General features: G+C 37.8%; 1 protein-coding gene across 1 annotated transcript; it reads left to right on the top strand.

Moving 5' to 3' along the window:
• The first annotated feature begins 232 nt into the window (after window positions 1-232).
• On the top strand, window positions 233-6525 carry LOC114410007 (ribonuclease TUDOR 1-like). The gene is made up of 17 exons (XM_028373736.1): window positions 233-436; window positions 751-920; window positions 1037-1111; window positions 1256-1369; window positions 1469-1573; window positions 2043-2249; window positions 2332-2544; window positions 2617-2724; window positions 3020-3190; window positions 3276-3473; window positions 3551-3910; window positions 4000-4230; window positions 4308-4496; window positions 4575-4652; window positions 4741-4935; window positions 5552-5929; window positions 6048-6525. The coding sequence occupies exons 2-17, from the start codon at window positions 762-764 to the stop codon at window positions 6237-6239; spliced, it is 2973 nt and encodes a 990-aa protein (XP_028229537.1). The 5' UTR covers window positions 233-436; window positions 751-761; the 3' UTR covers window positions 6240-6525.
• The last annotated feature ends 3415 nt before the right edge of the window (window positions 6526-9940 follow it).

Raw genomic sequence — 9940 nt, 5'->3', positions numbered from 1 at the left:
TAATTATGTAAGAAAAAAAAAGGTTCTGGAATTTGGATAATGGAAGAATAAAAAAATGAGACAAACTAAAATCAAGGAGGCTGATATCATGTTTTTCTCCCTCTGAAAATATATTAGCGATGATGTAATAGGATATCTATGTAGTTTTCGTAATGATTCTAAAGGGCAATTCTCGTAATTACTCCAAAAACAAGGGTCACGATGCATAAGCATCTCGCATTTTCCTCATGGTCCTCGTCTATGTAAACCGGTTTCATCTAAAATCCACATTTCTCTGATTCTGTGTACTCTCCCGGATCCTCCGCCTGGAACTCTTGTTTTGCCGCGCTCGTGCTTCCGCTTCGGATCCATCTAGCGTCACGAAAAAAATCCAGAATTCTGTGTTCGGTTCAGCTCTTTTGGATTTGCTAGATCCGAAGCGCGAACCATTTCGAAGGTATCGCACTCGCTCTTTGCTGCGTTCGTGATGATCGATCGCATTTTCATTTTCAATTATCCGATCCGTGTTGTTCTTATAAGTTCGCGCACTTGATTTCGAAATCGGAAAATTCTTTTACCGGCGGTGATCCCTGGCGTTTTTTGTTTTGTTTCTGGATCTGAGTTTTTTGATGCAGAATTCATTGAATCTGTTGTTGCATGATAAATGACATGATGCATGTTACTGAAACTTCTGATTTTCCCGATTAATTGCTTTGAAGGCTGCTGATAATCGTTTTGGCTGTGTCTGCTGTCGTTTTGTCATTGTTGCAGATCGTTGAAGAATGGCATCAACGGCGAGTGGGGCCACCGGATGGTACAGGGGAAGAGTGAAGGCGGTTCCTTCCGGGGACTGTTTGGTCATTGTGGCGATCTCCAGCACCAAACCTGGTCCTTTGCCTGAAAAGACCATTACTCTTTCTTCTTTAATTGCACCTAGACTGGTACTTTTAGTTATTTGACTTTTTTTCATTGGATTAATTAATCAATTAAATAATTTAAGGCTCTGTGTTAATTGCTTTAGTGTTGTTTTTTTTTTTTTTTTTGCGAATTATTGTAGGCGCGTAGAGGTGGTGTTGACGAGCCTTTTGCATGGGAAAGCAGAGAGTTTCTGAGGAAGCTCTGCATAGGGAAGGTGCGTTGAAAATTGAAATAGAGTTCATTGGTTGATTCAGTTGCTACTACTACTACTACTTGAGTGTTGGTTTTGTCTTGTTTCTGGTGAAGCGTGCAATTTGTCTCTGATGTGATGGGTATGTTGGAAATTTTTTTGGAACAGGAAGTGACTTTCAGAGTGGACTACAACGTGCCGTCCATAAGTCGGGACTTTGGAACCGTTTTTGTCGGGGACAAGAATGTTGCCATGCTTGTTGTTTCTCAGGGATGGGTTAAGGTTGAAAGCCGTGTTCTTTGTGTCTGGATGTGCCATGTTTGAATGCTTTACTTAACCCGGTGATGAATTAAGCTGTTGATTGCGGTTTTGTGCATGCAGGTCAGGGAACAGGGGCAGCAGAAAGGAGAAGTTAGTCCGTACCTGGCAGAATTGTTGCGGTTGGAAGAACAGGCTAAACAGGAAGGCCTTGGGCGGTGGAGCAAGGTTTGTTTAGTTTTTCCTCTTTTGAATAAAAGTTTTTTTTTGGTAGACAAAAATTGTAATTAAGGTGTGTTTTTGGCCACAAAAATTGAAAATGAGATGTGAATTCGATGATGCCCTGGGAACTTGGTGTGCTTGGAAACCAAAATGCGTTGTGTACGGCATCTTTGCTGATGTAAAGCTAGTGTTTACTACTGTCATTATCTTGAAGTTGACCTAATTACACATTGCATGTAAATTTACTTGTGTTGTGGTAATGAGCACTTGTATGATCTTGTTTTAAACCCACATTTGATTATGGGATGAGCTTATGCAATCTATTCTATAGATATTGTCTTTCACTGTCATTTAAATTAACAGGATAGGATGATGCTAGAATGAGATGAAAATTGGAGATGTGTAGTGACCGTCCCTATTTAATTTATTGAAATCCCTCGTCTGTGTACAATTTATGGTTTTGTGGTGATTTCAGGTTCCCGGTGCTGCAGAGGCATCAATCAGAAATTTACCACCTTCTGCCCTTGGTGACCCTAGTAACTTTGATGCTATGACTTTTTTAAATGCAAAGAAGGGATTGCCCATGGAGGCAGTTGTTGAGCAGGTTCGTGATGGCAGTACACTCCGAATCTATTTGCTCCCGGAGTTTCAGTTTGTCCAAGTTTTTGTTGCTGGAATTCAGGTATGTGTCAAATTCTGTTGCTATTGCTATTTGCTACCATCTTTATTCGCACATGCAGCTAATTGTTTTACCTTTACCGCAGTCTCCACAAATGGGAAGGAGAGCTGCACCTGAAAGTGTTGTTGAACCAGAGTTGACATCTGATGACACCAATGGAGATGTTCCTGGGGAACCTCGAGCCCCACTTACATCTGCACAAAGGCTTGCAGTTTCAACATCTGCTGCTGAAACTGCAGCCGATCCTTTTGCACATGATGCTAAATTTTTCACTGAGATGCGTGTATTGAATCGAGAAGTGAGTAATGTGTTTCTATAAGTTATATTGATTTTGCAATTCTGAAAATTTTCTAATCCAAATGGTATGTAGGTTCGGCTTGTCCTGGAAGGTGTCGATAAGTTCAGCAATTTAATTGGGTCAGTGTATTATCCTGATGGTGAATCAGCAAAGGACCTGGCATTGGAGCTTGTAGAAAATGTACGTGATTCATTTGTGTGGGGATGATATTATCATGAGTTATTTGCTCTAAATCAATTAAAGTTTCATGGTGAACCGAATGTGCTTACTTCCATGATTTTGTACCATAATATTACTTCATTGGTTTATTTGAGACTGAAACAAGCTTTTATCCTCTTGTATTTGTACTTAATGTGTGTGTGCGCTCGTGTGTCTGTGTGGGTGTGTGTGTAGTTTTGTAGATGGAGAATTAAAATGTTCTCCCATTTAATCATATACTGAGTATCTTTCCCACTTCAAATTTGCAATCAAATAGGGTTATGCAAAATATGTTGATTGGAGTGCAAATATGATGGAAGAAGAGGCAAAGCAAAAGCTGAAGACTGCAGAACTGCAGGCTAAGAAAGACAGGTTAAGGATGTGGACAAACTATGTACCACCGCCTTCAAATTCAAAGGCAATTCATAACCAGAATTTTGCTGGCAAGGTAAATAATGCAAAATTATTTATTTATGCCAAATAGTCAGTCTTCATTCATATAAGAATATAACATTTTAACTTGAGTTTTACAGGTGGTTGAGGTTGTGAGTGGAGACTGTATTGTTGTTGCTGATGATTCCATTCCATATGGTAGTCCTCTAGCTGAGAGGCGAGTTAACCTTTCAAGTATTAGGTGTCCAAAAATGGGCAATCCTCGTCGAGACGAAAAACCAGCTCCCTATGCCCGTGAAGCAAAGGAGTTCTTGAGAACACGCCTCATTGGTCGTCAAGTATGAAAATATCTTACATACCTTCTTCTAATATCATTTTTGAATTCAGTTGTAATTGATTACTCCTATCTTTTCAGGTTAATGTTCAGATGGAATATTCTAGAAAGGTTTCTCCCACGGATGGATCTGTAGTTCCATCAGCAGCTGATTCCCGAGTAATGGATTTTGGATCTGTCTTTCTATTGTCTGGTGCCAAGGTTGACAGTGATGATGCCCCATCATCGGCTCCACCTGCTGGAAGTCAGCAAAATGGGGTGAATGTTGCTGAGTTAATAGTGGGCCGTGGCTTTGGAACTGTCATTAGACATCGTGACTTTGAAGAGAGATCTAACTATTATGATTCTCTTCTTGCTGCTGAATCACGTGCAATTTCTGGAAGGAAAGGCACCCACTCTGCCAAGGATCCTCCAGTGATGCATATAACTGATTTGACCATGGTAAAAAAATATTCACATGAACTTTTGTTTCTACGCCAAAGCTTATAAATAACTCAAATATGTAACTGTTTCCTTTTGACTCATATTAGGCATCAGCTAAGAAAGCCAGAGACTTCTTGCCTTTCCTGCACCGAAGTAGAAGAGTTCCTGCTGTTGTAGAATATGTGCTCAGTGGCCATCGTTTTAAATTGTTAATTCCAAAAGAAACTTGCAGCATTGCGTTCTCTTTTTCTGGAGTCAGGTGTCCTGGTCGTGATGAACCATATTCAGACGAAGCAATTGCTCTGATGAGGAGAAAGATAATGCAAAGAGATGTTGAGGTAAATCAATTCCTTTCTGAACTTTAGGTTCCTGTATGCTGCTTATTTTATTGTTAAATATTTTGTATTGTTTGCAGATAGAGGTTGAAACCGTTGATAGAACTGGAACGTTCTTGGGATCCTTATGGGAGTCGAGGACCAATGTGGCAATTACACTGCTTGAAGCTGGTCTTGCAAAACTTCATACATCCTTTGGCAGTGATAGAATTCCTGATTTCCATCTTCTGGATCAGGCCGAACAATCTGCTAAGAGGCAAAAGCTGAAAGTAAGAATGGGTCTTGATCATGTTTACATTACCACTCTTTGTTCCCTGTTAACTATCCTAAAGCGAATTGTTTTGCAGATCTGGGAGAATTTTGTTGAAGGAGAGGAAGTATCTAATGGTGCAGCAGTTGAAAACAAACAGCAAGAAGTACTTAAGGTGCTCAAGAATCAGGACACTTTTCACTAATTACCACTTCCATGTTTAAAAATGGTGAATGACTTATCCCGCTGTTATACATTGATAGGTAATTGTTACAGAAGTCTTGGGTGGTGGTAAATTCTATGTCCAGACAGTTGGAGATCAAAAGATCGCATCCATTCAGCAACAACTTGCATCTTTGAACCTGAAGGATGCTCCTGTGCTTGGTGCTTTCAATCCTAAGAAGGGTGACATAGTCCTTTGTTATTTTCATGCTGACAAGTCTTGGTACCGGGCAATGGTAAGTTCCTACACAATATTTTTTTCCCCTTCCCCCCATACTGGTCTAAGCATTGCAATTCTGTAGCTGAATAAATGTGGCCATTAAACAGGGGTTGGTTGAAAATATATTCATGATTGGGTCATGAGACCCATTTGTTCCACAATTTTACCCATTTGTTCCACATTTTTCTCTTTTCTGGTATCCTTTGGCTGCTTCCTCCCACCCCCGCTCCCCTCTTTGTTATTGATTTGTTATCTAGGTTTCTTGACAAGCATTTACGTCAGTATTCCGTCAATATGGTGATATTTATATTATCCTGTTTATATTTTTTTTGCACTATTAAAGCAGGCTGCTAGAGTTTATAATATACAATGGTTTCATCTTGGTACACCAGATTTTTTTGTTCACAATCTCCCATATGTTATTGACAAATTTGTAACCTAATATTTCATCATATACCCCTTTTTGCAATGTCCTGTAATTTTACAGAGTTGATGAGCTGCTAAATAGTCAGTAAATAATTGTATCACCTTGTCTATTTCCACTCTGTTTCTCTTTTCCATATGAAATGGTTTTGGCTGCCATATTCTTTTTTCTTCTCTATATTGATTATTCATAATTGAATTGTGTGTAGGTTGTCAATACACCCCGAGGACCAGTTGAATCACCTAACGACTTGTTCGAAGTATTCTATATTGATTATGGAAATCAAGAAGTAGTACCCTACAGTCAACTACGGCCTGTTGATCCATCTGTGTCTGCTGCTCCGGGTCTTGCTCAACTGTGTAGCCTTGCATACATCAAGATTCCAAACTTGGAAGAGGATTTTGGCCAAGAAGCAGCTGAATATTTGAGTGAACTCACTTTAAACAGTGGAAAAGAGTTCAGGGCCAAGGTTGAGGAGAAAGATACTTCAGGAGGAAAAGTGAAAGGGCAGGGAACTGGGACAGTCCTTGCTGTAACTCTTGTTGCCGTGGATGCTGAAATCAGCGTTAATGCTGCCATGCTACAGGTTATATTACTGTTCACTCTTGCTTGAAGTGTTTGCAAAGTCTTATGGTTTGATCCCTTGTGCTCATACAGAAATAATACCCCACTTTTCTGATTATTTTTTTTTTTGGAATTTCCAGGAAGGGCTTGCTAGGACAGAAAAAAGAAACAGGTGGGACAGAAAAGACAGACAGACAGCTCTTGATAATTTGGAGAATTTCCAGGAAGAAGCAAAGACCAGCAGGCGCGGAATGTGGCAGTATGGAGATATTCAGTCAGATGACGAGGACACTGCTCCTCCTCCTAGAAAGGCTGCTGGTGGCCGTAAATAAGTGTAACAGGAGGTAAATTATAAAATAGGCATCTTGAGAGAACATGACTGAAGTTATAGGCTTGAACAATTTTTATTTTTTTGAGCTAGAGAGAAAAAAGAAAATGCCGTGCGGATTCCTTTGTAAGTTTTGTTTTATTTTTCGTTTAAATTTTGTCTTTAGGTTGGTGGGACAATTGTTTTCTATAGATGTCTTAATAAGGTACATGCGGCAAGGTTCTCTGTTACCATGAGGATAACAAAGATGTTTTGTTGTAGTTTAATATTTCTTGCTTGTCTTTTGGTCTTTTAAGAAATTGTCTTCCTTTTTTTCTAGGTTTAGTTTCGACTTAGGGGGAGTTTTAACCGTAATAAAGTTGAGTAGAATTGATTTTAATAGATTTTTTTTAAAATTTTTTTTAACATAATTAGAATGGGTATTGCGTTGGAATGTGTATTACAGTAGGAAGAATTGATAGCTAGTGTTACCTAAAAGGCACTTATTCGTTGATTGAAGAAACTAGGCCAAATAACTTCGAGCTAACACATATCCTATATCAAAACTTAGATATGCTACCTGTCCCCATATTTGTCTCTCCACTCATCTCCTGATAACCCTAGTACAAGCACGTTGAGAACAACTTCGAAATAGATCGGATCTCTCTTTAGATTGATGCCCTTTGCAATGATCATTAACTGATAGCTTGGTCATGTGCAATTTCGTAGGTGGATTTTTGCTCTGTATACTTGACCGCCTGTGTCTAACTTTCACCTTGCAGTGTTTGTGGTTTGCCAAATCTACCTGTTGTCTAAGAGTTTCATATCTTGCTTGTCAAAGCAATTCTTTTGTCCTATAACAATACCTATGCTCAACATTTGTATTTCTATTTTATTTTGTCGAGCAACAGAAACACAATAAACACCTACCCCTTATAAACAAATAAAAAATGCAAATGCAAAAATGTTGAAGCTTGTTGCAGCTGGCCATTTGCGGTGGTTAACGGAAGCCCCAGCCTTTAGCTTGTTGTAGGTCACAGCTCCATTCACAGCTGCTTCAGCTTGTCGCAGGTTGGTACCCTACAGAGACTCATGGTAATGGTTTGGGCGAATGATTGTCTCGAGTGAAAGAGGAACAGAACAGGGAAGGGTAAAACTTTCTGCACTTTCACTATTGCTTCCTGCACTTCCAATTGCATTGCGGAATGGACTTTTCATGTGCAGGAAGCAATAGCCAACAGGGAAAGAGTAACATTTTTCTTTCGAGTAATACGAGGGAGCCAAGGCCTAAAAGTAGGTAGAAAAACTTGGACAAACTACTTAGATGACCAATAGGGAGTAGCATCGTACCTAGCATCATGCATGAATTATCTCCGCAGTGATTTCCCAAGAGACTCCAACTAGGATTTTACCAGATTGTTAGCATAACAATTAGCTACCGGATATCCATGTTGAACTTCCACTTGCCTGACTAATGGAGAGAATTTTAGGTTATTGTTCTTTCTTTCTTAGGATTAGCACTTGGAACGAAACCAGCCTCCCTTGTTCAAGGAATGTAGGCTCCAGCTTCTTTAAGAATTTGTTAATTGCTTCAGCTTCAGAACAACCGCATAGTAGTTATACCTTAACACTGCCGTAGATTGAAATTGTTCTAGACAAAATCACAGAAACTACTTGTAGCAGCTTTCAGCTTGATGTGAATCTATTATTCCGAGACGCCAAACTAAACATGCGCTCTACTTAGCAACTCTCCTTTGTGTAACATCCATCCCTACCTTTAAATATTTTCGTTTTCGGTCCAGTAAGAACTTAACTGCAAACGGGAAGAAAAGTCTAAGTAATTCTATCCCTAAGAAAGGCTCCCGAAGCAGCTACCGGTGGAATAGTCCAATAACAGAAATCTTGATCATATCTTGCTCCCAAAGATGCCAATCTGTGAAGAAAATTGCCTCCCCAGATATAATATTTATTTAGTATCTTCTTAAAACGTGAAATTGCATGATTAGGGTGTAATGATAGACTCAACAACACTCATTAGGATAGACTTTGATACTATCTTAGAATATGGATTTGGACAAGTCTTTCACTTATATACTCTATCTTGATCATATATTTAGTTGATGTGGGATCTCTAACTCACTCCCACCATATATGAGACAAAATAGTCACTTCAAGACCGTCCATTTCACATGTTATACATTTGAAATCAAGCAATAACTATTGTTGAAGTCCTTTCTCCATTGCAAAAAGTTTAGCAAATAAAGCATACCGACTAAGTTCTAAAAACCAAATTGAACTGGTCGGTTGAAACAAAAAATCAGTGAACCAATAGGTGACTAATTCGAATAAACCCCAAAACTAGCCTGAAAAAAAGCAAATCAAAGAATCAAAAGGAAAAATCGGCAAAGACCAATTTATTGTAGATTAATGAAAAATACTTAATACAATTTCATTTTTTTCTTATATAAATGAAAATCAACTGAAATATTTATCAATTTTTTATTCTAAAATGTAAACTTGCTATTAATATATATATATATATATATATATATATATATATATATATATATTTTTTTTTTTTTTTTTGAAACTTTCACTTATGTTTGATTTGAACTTTCATATGCACTTAAATCTTAAGAAACTATAGAATTATGTTATTTTTTAGTATTATAAAGTTATGATAGTTATGTTTTTATTATTATTATTATCATCGTTATCATCAGTTCGATCCTAGTTCAATTATCTAGTTCAATTGATTGAACTTGTTACTTGACCAGTTCAATGGGCAGTCTAATCTTAAAAATATTGTATATTAGGTCTACAATGGCAGAAAAAACAGAAATCCACTCACCATATGATCTTCTTCTTAAAAATATTGTATATTAGGTCTACAATGGCAGAAAAAACAGAAATCCACTCACCACGATATTTACGTTATGAAGATAAGCTCCATTCATGCTCATCTTCACATAATTATCAGTTGGAAGTTCCCGGTGATTCTGAACTTGATAAGTGTGGGAAAAAGATAAATCAGAGCACTTTGAATTCAATGGTTGTAGTATAGATCATTCTCCAAACATATGTTAAATGCCAAGAGTATGCAAAAACACCAGATTATTTTTTTCACTTCCATGCTCACCACAGAGTTGAGAGCATCATGGGAGAATCTTTATGCGAGAGAATATAACTTAACCAAGATAGAATATAATCTGTATGGTAGAAATTTAAAGGCATCTCTACCTTTAAATAAAATATAAAATTAAGAATGCTAATATTAACAATAATAATCAATTTTATATGTTTGTGCATATTGAAATATAGATGTGAATAAAGAGTAAAGGAAAAATAAAGATGCTTATAATAGTAGATAAGAAATTCTAAGGCGGAGACAATGGCAAGAGATTTAAACATGTCTCTCTATTGAAACTAGGGATGACAATGTGTATTTGAATTTTATGGATATAAAGATCCGCAAGCGAGATGGATAATTACTCACAGTATTGAGACTGAGTACGCGACGAATATATACCCGCAAATTTATGTGGGCAATAGTGTAGGTACGGATACTATGATACCCGTCCTGTCTTGCCCCACGCATGTGTGTGTGTTGCAAATTTGTGTGTGTGTGGGTATTATAGGACCCTACCCATTGTTATCCCTAATTGAAACATGCATAAAGGGATCAGGTTACAAATAATTAAAATCTATAAACAACTTCAAGAATGC

The sequence above is a fragment of the Glycine soja genome, chromosome 4, assembly GCF_004193775.1.
Source record: "Glycine soja cultivar W05 chromosome 4, ASM419377v2, whole genome shotgun sequence".
Classification (NCBI taxonomy): Eukaryota; Viridiplantae; Streptophyta; class Magnoliopsida; order Fabales; family Fabaceae; genus Glycine; species Glycine soja.
This window is presented reverse-complemented; position numbering and strand designations above follow the sequence as displayed.

Coding starts and splice junctions, on each gene's coding strand:
- LOC114410007 (XM_028373736.1), top strand. CDS start 762: ATGGCATCAACGGCGAGTGGGGCCACCGGATGGTACAGGGGAAGAGTG. Junction 1,112..1,255: donor GGAAGCTCTGCATAGGGAAG/GTGCGTTGAAAA, acceptor TTTTTGGAACAG/GAAGTGACTTTCAGAGTGGA. Junction 2,725..3,019: donor CATTGGAGCTTGTAGAAAAT/GTACGTGATTCA, acceptor GCAATCAAATAG/GGTTATGCAAAATATGTTGA.